The 13,938-nt window shown below is 60.1% G+C and overlaps 1 protein-coding gene across 6 annotated transcripts in view; it reads left to right on the forward strand.

Moving 5' to 3' along the window:
• RALGDS (ral guanine nucleotide dissociation stimulator) overlaps positions 1 to 13,938 on the forward strand; it is a 46,375-nt gene that overhangs the window by 14,526 nt on the left and 17,911 nt on the right. For 4 of the 6 annotated variants that reach the window (XM_068553782.1, XM_068553783.1, XM_068553784.1 and 1 more), the window contains exon 1: positions 8,094 to 8,276. The exons of the other annotated variants lie outside the window; for them this stretch is intronic. In XM_068553782.1, the coding sequence (XP_068409883.1) occupies positions 8,094 to 8,276 (183 nt within the window). Of the gene's footprint in view, positions 1 to 8,093; positions 8,277 to 13,938 lie in introns of those variants that run through there. 6 annotated transcript variants of the gene reach the window in all.

Genomic DNA, 13,938 nt, shown 5'->3' on the forward strand with positions numbered 1-13,938 from the left:
AGGAACCAGGTCTCCGTTCCCCGGCTCTGAGCTGCCTGCTCTCGGGTCCCCTGCGCCCCACAAAGCCACCGGAAGAGGATGTGAAACGCTTGCTCAGAGAAGCAGAGCAAGTGCTGGCGGGGCTTGGCATCAGGGCGGCATGCTGGGCCCCGGCCACCCCGCCAGGGCCCCGGGGCCTGATGTGCCTGCGGGCCGGCTCTGGACCCCCTGTCCACCCCCTTCTCCTCTCGGCCTCCGCGATCCTGCGTGCCCAGCCGGCTGCCCACCAGGGTCCGAGGAGGGTAAGGAAGCAGCCCTTGGCCTCTGGGTCATCCTGGCATCTCCGGGTCTGGGGATCTGGGCTCTGAATGCTGATGAAGGGAGGGTATGTGGGCCCTGCAGAGGTGCGCACAGACACAGGACCTGGATTCTCCCTGTGACATCTTGGGCAGGTCCCTGCTCCCTGGGGCCTCAGTTTTTCCATTTGTCAAATGTGTGGGTTGGACTCATCCCATGGTGTCCAATGTCTGGTTTGCAGCAAAATGAGAAAAATGGAGACAAGGTCGTGAGTTTTCCTTAAAGCCAAATGTATTCATTTAACAATTATCCATTTTTCTGATCGTATGCCCTCCTTGTTACTTTTGGTGGGGTCTTTTCTGAAACGATGGTAATGATAGTGGTGATAGTGGTAATGATAGTGGTGGCATTTTTTTTTTTTTTTTTTTTTACTGCCCTACTTGGCAAGATAAACAGTTGCCAACCCTAGGTTGGTCCCCGCAGTTTAAAATTAAATCCCATGTCTGGGTGCCAGGGGTGGAGGAGCTCCGAGGGCTGAGTGGCGGGGAAGGCTTCCGGAATGAGATAGTGGCCTAGAGAAAGCGGGGCCTCCTGCGCACCCTCCACAGGGCCTGGCAGGGCTCACACCTGCCTGGGGGCCCCACTGGCCAAGCTGCTTTGACCTCTGTGACATGTACTCGCCACCTTTTCTGACTCTGGGTGGTGTTTTCCCCCCAGGCAGGGGGAACGGGGACAGGGCCTCAGGGTGTTGGGGGCACAGCTGGGCCCAGCCTAAGACAGCAGGTCTGAGCTGCAGCTACTGGCCCGGCTCAGGACAGAGCCCCGTCCACCCACCCTTGGCTGGCCCTCAGCCTGGTAAGAGCGGGAATTCCTGGCCCTGCTCATCACGGGAGCTGGTATGACAGCCACGCGGGTGACACCAGGCCTAGGCACTCGGGCGCCCGACTCCACTGGGGCCGGCAGATGGGCAGACAGACTGGCAGAGGGCCTCCCTGGGAGCCCAGCCCCAGCCTGGCTCCCACCCCATGATGGCCCAGGAAGCCAGGCCTGCCGAGCCCAGAGGCAGGAAGGGTAGGGTGTTCCTCGCCTGTGTCTCTGGGGTGACCACCAGACGGAGGGCCGTCGCCCACCGTGCTGCTCTCCAAAGCTCCACACCTTGGCCGAAGACACCTCTGCTGGCACCGGCCACCGAGGTGAGTTTCCAGGGCAATCGGTGCCTGTGCCGAGAGGCTGGCTAGGCCACCGCCAGGGCCCTTGACTTCCTCCCCTCCCATCAGAAGTGGTTGAAGAAGTTTGGCTGGAAGCTGCCCGGGGAGGCTCCATCTCCCATTCCAGGTGTGAAAGAGGAGGCGGGTGGGGGTGGGGGGGCGGTCACCCTGGTACCCGTGTCTGCCCACCTGGCCGGCCTGTCTACCTGCTCCCTGCCCAGGCGGGTTGGGGTGGCTGCGGCTTGTCCTAGCGGCTCCGCAAATTCATATGATGCTTCTCAGATTACAAAGCGCTCTTGTGCATTGTTTCATCATCTGCTTTCCTGAGAGCCAAGTGGTGGTGGTATTACTACTACTATTATCCCCCCCTCTTACTGATGGAGAAACTGAGGCTCAGGGAGATGGAACTGAGGCTAGGAAGGTGCATAGCAGGGACTTGAACACAAACCTAGGCTCTACATTTTAAGAGAGAGTTTCCCAAACCTACAGGCCCACTCCTCGGTCGTGTGTGCCCAACGTTCCACCGGCGTGGTCCCGGGACCCCTCCCTTTCTGACCTCCCCCTCCGTTATTCTCGTGTTTCAGGCTCAGTTTCCACCTGTTTGTGTCCCCTTCTGGTTCTCTTCCTCTCTCCTCTCCTGCACTCCCACCTCGGGCTCGTCGCACGTTGGATTGGTGGCCTTTGGGGATGTCAGGGACCCCTCAGGGTGCTGGGCCCTGAGCGCTCTGGGAGTGGAGGACAGTCAGAGTGGCTCCTGGTCTCACTCTGTGACCCTGGATCACACGTGTGCTCCCCCGAGTGTCCCCTTAGCATCCCAAGAGTTAGTGTCGGGGCGTCTCCAGGGGAGGACAGGGAGGCCGCCTGGCGAGCTCACAGCTGATCTGGAACGCCCGGCATCCTCGTCCTGAGCCATTTCCACGGCTCCGGGCATTGATTCATCTTGTTCTGGTCACCCTGGGACAGCAACGCCCTGTGAGGTCAGAGATTTGGGGTGATGATGATGTCAAACCCCTCCACCCAGGATGGTCTCCTAGGTGTTTGGAAGCTTCATTTCCCGCCTCCTGACCATTTCTGAGCCTGGCCTCCAGCCTGTGAGGCCAAAGAGGAGGAGGCGGTCCCTGGAAGTTCCCAGGGACCAGTGGCAGAGGAGGTGGGGCTGAGCTGGGCCCACTCGCTGTGCCAACAGCTCCCACGCTCAGCCCGGGTGCATCACCTCCTGCCAAGGTGTGTGCTCCCCCGCCCACAGAGGGCTACCCCAGGACTCAGGCAGCCAGGAATGCTGACATCAGGTCAGGGAAATGACCGAGGAGCCTGGCCAGGCCACACCCCATCCATGACCTCCCCAGGCTCTAAATATAGACCAGAAAAGACAGACAGACCTGGTGACCTCCACCTGCCCAGTGAGAGGTGAAAGGTTTTCCACAAAGGCCTGATCCGAGTCCGGGTACCTGTTCCTCACTGGGCCACCAGCTCCCTCCATCACCTTGGCCGAGCCCAGGCTGGAGGAGGCGATGGCCAAGGCCCTTGTCATCTGGACATTTCCTTGAATCAGTTCTCGCTCTGAGCCACCGTGTGCCTGGTGGGCTTCCCCAGAGTTGCACCCTGGGCCCAAAGCCCATTCCCTGGGACCCTGTGCTGGGCAAAGTGGTGGGTGGGAAGTGGGAAGCATGGGCCAGGCAGAGAGGGGCTGACTCGAGGCTCTGAGGACCGCAGCTGTTCTGCGTGAGCCTCACTGGACGTGGTGAGAGAGGACCCCAGAGGTGCAAGCTGGGGTTGCACCAAGCAGTTGGTCTTTTGTCTGAGGGCGAGAGGGGCTGGGGGGCTTTGAAGGGTCAAGACCCCTCTGGTTGCTGTGCATCAGGGGGACCAATGATCGGATGACAGCGGGTAGGAAAAGGGGCCCCAGAGGTTTGGCCTGAGCACACCTTTCCCTGAAACCGGAGGTGGCTACTCAGGGGCCTCTGAGCCAGGGAGTGATGGGGGGCCCAGGGGGGCCTGGGGCAAACCCACAAGCAGATGGCCCGGCTGGAGAGGACAGCTGCCTGTCAGCTCCCGCCCGGTCTCCTGTTGCGTGGGAACACAGACCCGGTGCGACTGGATTGTCCGAAGTTACAGGAGCAGCCAGAAATGTGGATTTTTATATGAAATCACCTGACCTTTTACTGTTGGCTCAAAAATTGAAAAACACTTTGCAAGCCAACCAAAACACACGTGGGCTAGATTTGGCCCGGTTCTCTTCCCAGCTGTCACCTAGAGACCTGTCTTTTGAGCTTCCCATGTGAGGAGCATCCTGCCTACAGGAACGGTCTGTATGGCGATGTCGCCCAGGGCTCCTTCTGACCCCCAGGGAAGGACAGCTGCACTCTCCAGGGAAAGGTTGTACGGTGCTTTGTGCTTGCTCTCCCTCCCAGCAGACCCTCCATGGGCCCAGGTTAGCATAGACTCGATTTCAGGCTTGCCTGAGATCCCTGGGTTTGCCTCCAGCCCCATCTGAGCTGCATGATTCAGTTTCCCAGCTGCCCACTGCCTCGGGCCCCTTGTGTTGTAAGGATGCTCTGGGTGCCCCTTGGGTGTGGAGTGAGGAACATGGGAAATGGTGAAGATGGGGGGGGTGGTCACTGCGCTGGCCCCGGGTCTGGAGATTGTTCCCCTCCCTCCAGGGCTACTGGGTGCCTCAGCAGCATTAGGGGATAAGTCCCAAACTGTGTCCTTTTTCTTTTTTAACTTCTATTATGGAAAATTCCAAAAAGACACAAAAGTAGAGAAAATGGCATAAAGGCACGCAGCTTTCATGATCACCAAGTGCAGGGGCCACTCTTGCTGCTGCTTCTTCTCTTACTGGCCTCATGTCCTGCCCTCCTTCCCCACAGCAAACGATATTGACACAAATCCCAGGCACATCGTTCCATCCATCAGTATTTTAATATGTTACTCTAATAGTAACCAAAATCCTGTGAGCACACCCCAAAAATGATGTCAGCTATCATCAGATATCCAGTAGTGTTCAAATAATCCCAGTTGTTCCTCAGTGTTTTCTTTTTTTGCTTTCTTTTTTCTTTTTTTTTTAAAACAGTTGCCCTGTTCAAATCACAATCCAGAATCCGCACATTGCATTTGGTCGTATGTCCCACCTTTATTTTATTTTATTTTTTAAATATTTATTTATTTATTTATTTTGGCTGCACCGGGTCTTAGTCGTGGCACGCGGGCTTCTCAGTTGCGGCATGCATGCAGGATCCAGTTCCTCGACCAGGGATTGAACCGGGCCCCCTGCATTGGGAGCTCGGAGTCTTACCCACTGGACCACCAGGGAAGTCCCTGTCCCACCTTTATTTTAATCTACAGTTTCCCCTTTGTGTTTTCCCCTGAAATGTATTTGTTGAAACTGGGTGGTTTGTCCTGTGAAGATTCCCAGAGTCTGGAATTTGTGGGGTGCATCCTTATATGTGTTTAACTTGTTCTTCTGTGCCCTGTCATTCCCCCAAAAGGTTGTTCCATGCAGAGGCCTGGTTGGATTCAGGTTAGGTTTTTGGCAAGGGCGCTTCGTGGGTGGTTCTGTGTTCATCCATCAGGTGGCACCTACTGTCCTGGCCCCCTCTCTTTTGCCCTTGGGAAGAGATCTACCCCACAGCTTTGGGGGAGGATCATGAGGGGACGTGCTTGAGGGCCGGGAAGAGGGCCTCAGTGAATTGCAGTCCCTGTTGAGGTGCTTTACCTGTGCTGTCTTCCCTTTGCTAAACAGGAGAAAACTGTGCCTTGGAGATCAGGTGACTCTCGGGGGGCCGAGGGCTGAGGGGGTGGGTGGCATTGGCAGGGAGGGAGGGTCACACAGTAAGAAAGGGGTGGAGCTGGGCTTTAAACCTAGGTATTTCAGTGCCAGCACCTGGCTTCTGTGCTACCCTGCCCTGCTGGGAACTAAGGGTGTGTGCGTGTGTGTGCGCGCACGTTCCCGCAGCTGGAGCAGCGAACAAGCTTGCCAGGACCCAGGAGGGGAGCCCCAAAGCGGGGGGAACAAGGCGGGGAGGGGGACAGGCACCAACAAGACAGGCACCAACCAGAGGGACCCCCCCCCCCACCGCCCCCTCCATGCAAACGATGTCCAGGTAGTCGGGTGGGAGGCAGCCGGGCCGACTGTGTTGGTGTGTTGTGTCCTGATGGAACTCCCCAGTCCTCACCTCCCCAGCCTGCTTGGGCCCCCCTAACCCCGGCCCCCTTGACCTTCAAGGTCAGAGAGGTAGTGACCTTGGTGCACTCAGGAGTCAGTTGGCCTCCATGGGCCCCTTTCCCCAGCTGTAAAATGGGCACGAGCTTGCTTCCCAGGCCCCTCCCTGGGAGAAAGAGATAAAGGGAGCAGAGAAAAGAGATAAAGTGAGTTCAGGCAGGTGCTGGGTTCTCCAGGCACTGAGAGCTTGGCCCCAGGAGAAGGAGTGGGAAGAGAAGCTTCTAGCCCAAGGCAGTGTCCAGTGTCCAGGTCACCCCTCTCTTGCTCTTTGAAGACCTCATTCCTCTAAATATGTCCCACCCACCTCACCCTCCCCTGGGGCTTCCTCAACAGCCTCCTAGGGGTCTCCACCCCCAGCCAAATCTACCCATCTTGCTTTAAAAACGAAAACAACAAACAAAACCCAGCGTTTATTATTATGTGTGTGTGATTACTAAAATATTTTAGAAAAATTAGCAAATTCTGAGAAGTAAAAAGAAAACAATGTATAGCACTGCCCAGAAATAACCACCATTCCTTTTGCAAAGCAGGTCCCTCTAGTCATATGCATGCGTGGAATGTCAGCTTCTAAAAGCATGCTCTGCATCGTGGTTTTCTGACTTTACAGTTATAGCTGAGCATCTCCCTGTATCATGGTCCTCCTATGGTAGGTAATGGCACACGGGGTCCCGACAGTAAGTCTGCATAGGGTGTTTGAGTTGATTCCTTTGGTAGAGTTGTAACTGAGGTTTCCATAAACATCGTTGTATAGCAATCCACGCCCACATCTCTGAATGCTTCCTTAGGGTTAATTCCCAAGAGTGGGATTATCGAATCAAAGCCATGAGTGTTTTTTTTTTTCCAAATTTATTTTACTGAAGCAGAGTTGATTTATGTTGTGTTAATTTCCGATGTACGGCAAAGTGATTCAGTTATGCATATACACATTCTTTTTCATGGCATGAGTGTTTTTAATGCCTTTAATAGAAATCACCAAGTTGTTTTCCGTGCGTCTTTGTCAAGGCCTCGCCTTGTGCCTGATGGAGAACCGTCCGGCAGGTGCTCAGGCTGCCCACATGGGCACACAAGTGGGTGGAAGCTGCTGGGCCCCCACTGTCCATGGGTATCTGAGGCCTGGCACGCGGTGGGTGCACAAGATATGCTTACGGAATGAGTAGTCTGGACCTGCCCTCTCATTTTGCAGATGGGAAACTGAGGCCCAGCGGTATGGAACCAGTTCTGGGCAGGTTGGTGGCATTGCCGGGGCTGCTGACAGCAATTGCAGGCCTCTGTGAGGGCTGAGGGCTGAGGCCGGGGCAGGCCTGGGCAGTGTGTTGGTGTGAGGGAGGGTCCCATTCATTCATCTGCCTACTTGCCTCCTCACTGGCTTCTAGAAAGAGCAGCTGAGGCTTCCTAGCCCTGGTTCCTCCCCAGCCCTCAGCAACCTCACATCCACCCTGAAGGCTGCCCTGAGACCTTGAGCACTCAAGCCACCAGTGAGTGGCCCCAGGTGACCAGACCAGTGGCAGGTGCCCAGCTGGCATGTGTCCCTCCTGATCCCTCCTCACTCTTGAGTGCAGGCCCCACCTGGTGAGGCCTGGTCTGGGTTCTCCCCCTTAACCCCAACTGCCCCACCTCTGCTGCCTTCCTTCTGCCTGTACCTCCTCAGGGTGGCCTTAGGGCTGAGCCAGTGCAGGCAGAGGCCCCTCCCCCCTGCACCAAATACACACCCCAACCCTCAGGACTTCCAAATGCACGCGTGCACTGAGGACCCGGTCCCAGGACGCGGGAGCACACAGCGAGGCACATGCATCGGCAGAGTGAGTGCTACATATGTCAGTTACCCACTGTGATCCTCTCGGGTGACGAAACTGAAACTCAGACAGGTTAAGCAACTTGTCCGAGGCCACAGAGCTAGGCAGGGGCTTAACTGGAATTTATGGGAGGTGGAGACCCATTGCTTGGCCACACGTCGACACTTACACAAGTCACACAGCTACACAACCCGTGCGCTGCGTCCGCGCACGCACCCACACAAAGGGCCTAACCGTGGTACCCGCAGCCCCACGACACACGCCCCACGAGCACTCCCTAACACGCAAGCCGCCATCACTCCAGCCGGGTTGCGCGCGCGCAGGCGTACACACTCCCCTCCGGCGTCTCTGGCCCGCCCTCTCCTGGCCCCGCCCCCCACGCCGCAGGCCCCGCCTCCCGAGCCCCCGCCCCTGGCGAGCCGGCCCCGCCCCCGGCCTGACCTCAGCGGGGCCGGGCCGCGGGCGCAGAGCGCAGGCAGAGCCGAGCCGCGCGGGCCGCCGCCGCCGCCGCCGCCGCGCGCCGGGCCGGCCCCGCGCCCGCGCCGCCCCAGGTCCCGCGGCCCGGCCGGCCGCCCGCGCCGCTGCGAGCCGCCCATGGTGCAGCGCATGTGGGCCGAGGCGGCCGGGCCTGCGGGCGGCGCCGAGCCGCTGTTTCCGGGCTCCCGGCGGAGCCGCAGCGTGTGGGACGCCGTGCGCCTGGAGGTGGGCGGCCCCGACAGCTGCCCGGTGGTGCTGCACAGTTTCACGCAGCTGGACCCCGACCTGCCGCGCCTGGAGGTGGGTGAGCCAGGCCGGCCCGGCGCTCGGCCGAGCGAGGAGTGGGTGGGGGCCCAGCGTCCTTAGCGGGTCACCCACCTCCGGTGGTGGTGGTCACCACCCCCCAGTCCGGAGGTTGCGGGGGGAGGGTCCTTCCGCAGAAATCCCCCTCCTTGGCGCCAACCCCAAGGCAGCCAGGTGGGCGTAGGGCCTGCCGCCAGCCGGTCCAACAGTTTCGGGGCCAGAACCGGGTCTTCGTGCCCCCCTCTATCCGTCCCAGTGCCTGACCTCACCGAGCCCAGGTGTGCCACTCCCGCACCCCTGCAGCCCAGGTAGACTTCTCCCGCGGGCAGTCGCTGCCTGTTTGCGTCTGTGCCTTTCCCTACAGCAGGGCTGGGCCGTACTTCGTCCCCGTGGCCAGGCTGGGGCCGGCTTAGGCAGTTTGGCTTGGAAATGCAGGTGGTGAACTAGTGATTAGGGCAGCAATCTTCTAGAATCCTCAGAGGCGGCTGGGAGCACAGTGGCCTTGCGGACAGCCCCCCTTGGGGGCAGAAGTGGACTCCGATGTTCCGGGCTGCTCAAAGCGGGGGAGTGGGGAGACGGGCCTCCAACCTGTGGGGCCCGGTGTCCAGGCGGGAGGTTGGGACAAGGGCCTCTCAGGTGGAGGGGTGACTCACTTCTGCTTGATCAGAAAATGCGCCGACACCCTGAATCTGTAAGGATTTGCGAGGATTCAGAACGGGGGTGTGCCTATCGTGCATGTGGTTGGGGGAACTAGGTGAGGGCTGGACTCCTGTTTCTAGTGTGCTCTGGGCAGCGGGGGGCGGGGGAGGAGTGCCCCCCTCCTCCTCCTACCTGACTGTGCACCAGACTCCAACTCCCTGCGGCCAGGGTGGCAGAATCCAGGGTTGGGGCCTGGACAGAGGCCATTCCTGGGTCAGAGGGCTCAGCGGGGTTCCTGAGCCCCCGTGCTGGCGAGGGCCCCTTGGTATCCCCGCTTCGTCACCTTAGGCCCGGGTAAGCTGCAGTTGCCAGCCTGGGTCTTGTGCCTCTGTGTGTACCCAGTGCCTAGACGGGGCCGCAATGCATATGTACCCGAGGATAAAGCGCATCTCCCTGCCCAGAGTGGGGGCAAGGCAGGGGGTGGAGGGAGCTCTTGGTGGGAGAACCTCGGGCCCGGGAGACCCTTTATCGCTGAGCTTGGCTGGTGGCCCGGCCAGGCACACTCCCCGAGCCTCATCCACCCACAGCTCTGGTCTTCATTGGCGGCTGGAGCGAGACCCCTGGGAGGGTGGGGGTGGGCGGCATGACACCAGCCCAGCACTCATCTGACTTTCATTATGTCTGGCAGCTCCTCGGGCTTTGTGTGCTGGAGGGTCCGGCCTGCGTGCTCGCAGGGGTGGGCCGCTCAGCTGCTTCTCTCCCTCCCTCCCTCCCTCCCTCCCTCCCTCTGTCTGTCCGTCCGTCTGTATCCCTGAGGAACCGAGGGAGAGGCATATCTGAGCCCTACCCCTGCCCAAGGGTCTGCCTTCTCTCCCTCTCTCTCTCTCTTTTTCCCCCTCTCCCCCTCTCCCTCCTCCTCTTCCTCACTGGCCCCAGCACTGAGATCCAGGCCATGGCTGCTATTTAGAAATCAAAGGGGAAGCTTCTGGCTGGGGCAGGAAAACCAGGGTCCTGGCAGGAGAGGAGGCCACTGCCGGAAACCAAACACAATGACCATTTACCATGAGCTGGGGGAGGGGGTGGGGAAGTCCCTGTCCCTCCTGCCAGCACCCCCGCCCCCCGCCCCCCCCATCCTGGGGCCGATTTCCTGGTCGCTGGGGCCTGCCAGAGCTGAAGCGGGTGCCTGTGGTCCCTGTCCTGTCTGGAAACCACTAGGCAGTTTCTGTTTCCTTCCCCAGTCCCCCTTTCCTTACCAAGTCTCCACCCCGTCCTTCCCTCTCTGGGCTGCCAGATGTCCTCACACATCTGGGCATCTGCTCATCATCGTACTTCTAAGCCAAGCCACTGCTGACCCAGCTCGGCCTGCACAGTTCTGTGCTTTCTGGAGGTCTCCGGGCCCACGCCCCTGCCTCCGTGCAGGCCACTGCCTCAGCCAGGCAGGAGGAGCTCCGGAGTCCATAGCACCTACTGTCTGCAGACACCACCCCCTCGTTCCAGCTGGCTTTGACCAACCCTCCCGAGTAGGTGCCAACCCCACTTTATAGGAGACTGGAGCTCAGAGAAGTGAAGTCCCTGAACTAAATGTACACACAGCCAGCGAGGATGCAGCCAGGATTTGAAGCTGGGCGGTGTTCTGTGCTGGTGCTGGGCGCCTATTGTGTGCGAGAGCCCACAGGGATCAGAGAAGGATACCTTGCAGGGAGACAATTACACATGCCCCGGGAGGATGGTGGAGCTGTTAGGGGAACGGAACCAGGCCCAGGCAGCCCAGAAGTCCCCGTGCTTGGTGAAGGGTAGGGGTGCTTATAGGCCAGAGGAAGGTGAAAGTGCTTTGGGCCACAAGACACTGGGGAGAGCTTCAAGGAAGAAACAAGCCCACAGCTGGACCCTAAAGGTTTTAAATAATAGCTAATATGAGCCAGCACTTGGTGGGAGGCTGTGTGCTGAGTAGTTTGCATGCATTATGTCTTTTTGGGGTCAGGATCATCTGTCGTCCATTTAACAGATGGAACAACCGAGGTGCTAGATTGCACAAACTCACCGAGCCAGTAAGTGGCAGGGGCGGGATTCCCACCCAGGCAGGGGCCTGCAAGCCCTGAGCGCAGTGCATGTGGGTGGAATGAAATGAGGAAGCCTTCTCGGATCTTCGGGCAGAGACGTGCAGGGGAGATGCGTCTCCCTCCAGCCTCCCGCCTCCTTCCCCGTTGTCTGGTCTCTTGATCTCATGGTGTGCAGGGCTCCAGTCTAACCCCCAGGGCTCACTAGCCTTAGGCCAAGAGGCATGACCTGAGAGGTAGGGGTGTGTGTGTGTGTGTGTGAGAGTGTGTGTGTGTGTGTGTGTGTAAGTCTGTGTACTGTCATCTTCCAGCCGGGCTTCCTGGCAGACTCCAAGGGGGCAGCCTTCAGCAGCTGCACAGCCTGTCAAGTTCAAGAGGGGCCTGACCGGCTGCCACCTGCTGGGCCCCCATGGGCTCTCGGGTTCCCCTCTTGCTTTACTCCTCAGGGGCCAGGCTGGCTGGTACTGGGTCCCTGTTCCTTCTCTGGCGGGGAGGACTTCTCCGGACTGGGCACACTGAGCTGTTTCCCCAGAGGCTCCGGGATGGCCCTGGAGCAGGAGCGGGGCGGGGGCGGGGGGGGTCAGCGCTGAGAGGTGTTAGACCGCTGGCAGGCAGGACTGGGGCCCCATCCTCAGCCTGGAGGTTAGCCGTTTCCAGGCCCTTCTTCACTGCTGGTGAGGAGGGTTTGGAGGAGACTTAGCACTGGCCACCTGCAGCCTCCGAGCAGGCCAGTGGGGGCGGTTTGGGGAGGTGGCACCCCAGGCAGTGGAGGACTGGCTGCCTGTAAGGCCCTCACAGCGTGGCACCATGCTGTGTCCGCCCTGCCTCAGGCTCGGCGTCCGGCCTCTCAGGCCCAGAAGTGCCGCGTTCCTGGACACGTGGCTCCAGTGAAGCCACTGTCCCCAACCCAGGTCTGAGGAGGTGGGAGTTGAAACGTGCAGCCCAGTGCAGGAGAAGCAGAACTTTGAGCGGCCCCCAGTTTCCATCCCCTGACCAGCCTGTAGCGGGGGGCGGGGGAGGGGGTGAGCCGATGATCGCCAGAAGGGTGCTGGGTGAGCAGCGTGAGGGCACCCAGCACGGGGGCCTGCATTCTGGGAGCTCAGGGAGCGCGTGTTGCCCGGCGTTTTCCTCTCCTCCCCGGGGAGCCCCCGGATGCTGGCACAGCCAGCTCTGCGGGCTCGAGGGAGGCATGATGTTGTCCTTTTGACCCAAGGGGCAGCGTTGCGCATGCTGGTCCAGAGCTTGGGCTCTGGAGGGAGGGGAGCTGGGCTGGAAGGCCAGCTCAGCCTCTCGCAGCCCTAGACGTGCTCTCGTTCCCTGAGCCTTGGTTTCCTTATCTGCACTTGATGCCAGTTGCCCACTTAGGCTTCTGGTGAGGACCGAAAGAGGCAGGCAGCCTGACAAGCGGTCCCCATGGTGCCTGGTATTGCGTCAGAGCCGGACAGGCCGTGGCTGCCACGATTGTGTCTTCTGACAAGGTGCCAGGGGAGTGCCCGTGCCCAGGGCTCCCGGAGGACGCTGGCCGGCCTGGTCAGCATGGTGCTTCCCAGGCCTGGTTCTCGTAGCTGACCCCAGGCCTATGGGTGCCCTGGCCATCCTGTGGCAGGAGCCCCGACCAATCCCCTCTCAGTGGGGAGGTGCGGGTGCAAGGGAACTGCCACTCCCCGCCCCCCCCGCCCCCGGCTGGCTGTGTGACCTGAGGAAGCCTGTTCTGTCTCTGGTCTCCCTCCCTCTAGCATGTGTGTGACCAGGGGCTGGACTGCACTTTGAGGCTGTGACCGTGGCAGCCACCGGTGGAGCGAGGCCTAGGTGTGTCTCCACGGCACGTGACTGTCACGGGCCAGGGTTCAAATCCCTGCCCCGGCTGCCTCTTCCTGGCTCCTGACGGGGATGAGCTCCCCGCCTGGCTTTCCTCACCCATCAGGTGAGGTGTCGGGAGGATTAAATGTGATGAGTGTGCGAAGGGCCTGACACCTGGGAAATGCCCTCAAGTGCTGGATGCTGTGGCCAGTGGTGTTGATGGCAGCTGGCCCTCCCTCCACCCCCTCGTGAGAGGCCACCCTCCTCCTCAGCTGTCACCAGCCACGCCCCCTTGCAGGCGTGGCCCCTAGAGGCCTGACGGTCGGGAGCCGGTCCTGGGGGGGGCAGGAGGACGAGGTGGGCAAGGCCAGCCTGAGGCCTGGTCTCTGCTCTCCACTGGAGGCACGTTTCTCTCCTAGATGCCGACGAGTAGCCGGGCTCGGGCTGGCCGGGAAGGTTCTTGGGGAGATGGTCAGCCTCTGTGGAGGCTCAGCACAGGCTGGTCCCCACACTGCAGTTTCTGGGGTCACTGAGCTGCCCGGTTGCCCTGGCACCCAGACACCTCGTGTGGTCCCCTACCAAGGCCACCTCTGGGCTGCGGTGCCTGGGGACCAGGAGCGAGGCCACCCCCATCCAGGGCTGACCTTGAGTCCTCATCGGGGGTCTGTTCATGTCCTCGGGCTCAGGGTGCAGGACACCCACCTGAGGTGGGGGCAGGCCCGAGGGTGGCACCCCGTCGCCCAGCGGGAGGGCCATGCACATTTGGCGTTTTCTTTCTCCCTCCCTGGGCACACAATCTGAGAGATGAACCAGGACTTGGACACTTTCTACTTGACCATCTCTCCTGGGCCTTGGTCTCCACCTCTGTAAAATGGGTGCTTAACTTTGTATTCAAACTGTCCCGGCATCCTGGGATTCGGAGAGACTGAGCAGCCCTCTCTGATCCCTGATCCCTCTCCTGTGTTTTGGCTCCTGCATTCAGACAGAAGGCTAAAAGGTCGGAAAGCCGCAGGCCTGGTTCCCTCCTCCCCACAGTTTTAGGATGACCCGCCCTCCCTTTCAGCTGGCCCTCCTCCAGGTCCCCGGGCATCTGGCAGGTCTCCCGGGAGGTTTTCCCCTGCCCGGTGTCCATCGTCAGCTCCCCAGCCACAGCGTCCTCAGGT

The sequence above is a fragment of the Eschrichtius robustus genome, chromosome 10, assembly GCF_028021215.1.
Source record: "Eschrichtius robustus isolate mEscRob2 chromosome 10, mEscRob2.pri, whole genome shotgun sequence".
Taxonomy (NCBI): Eukaryota; Metazoa; Chordata; class Mammalia; order Artiodactyla; family Eschrichtiidae; genus Eschrichtius; species Eschrichtius robustus.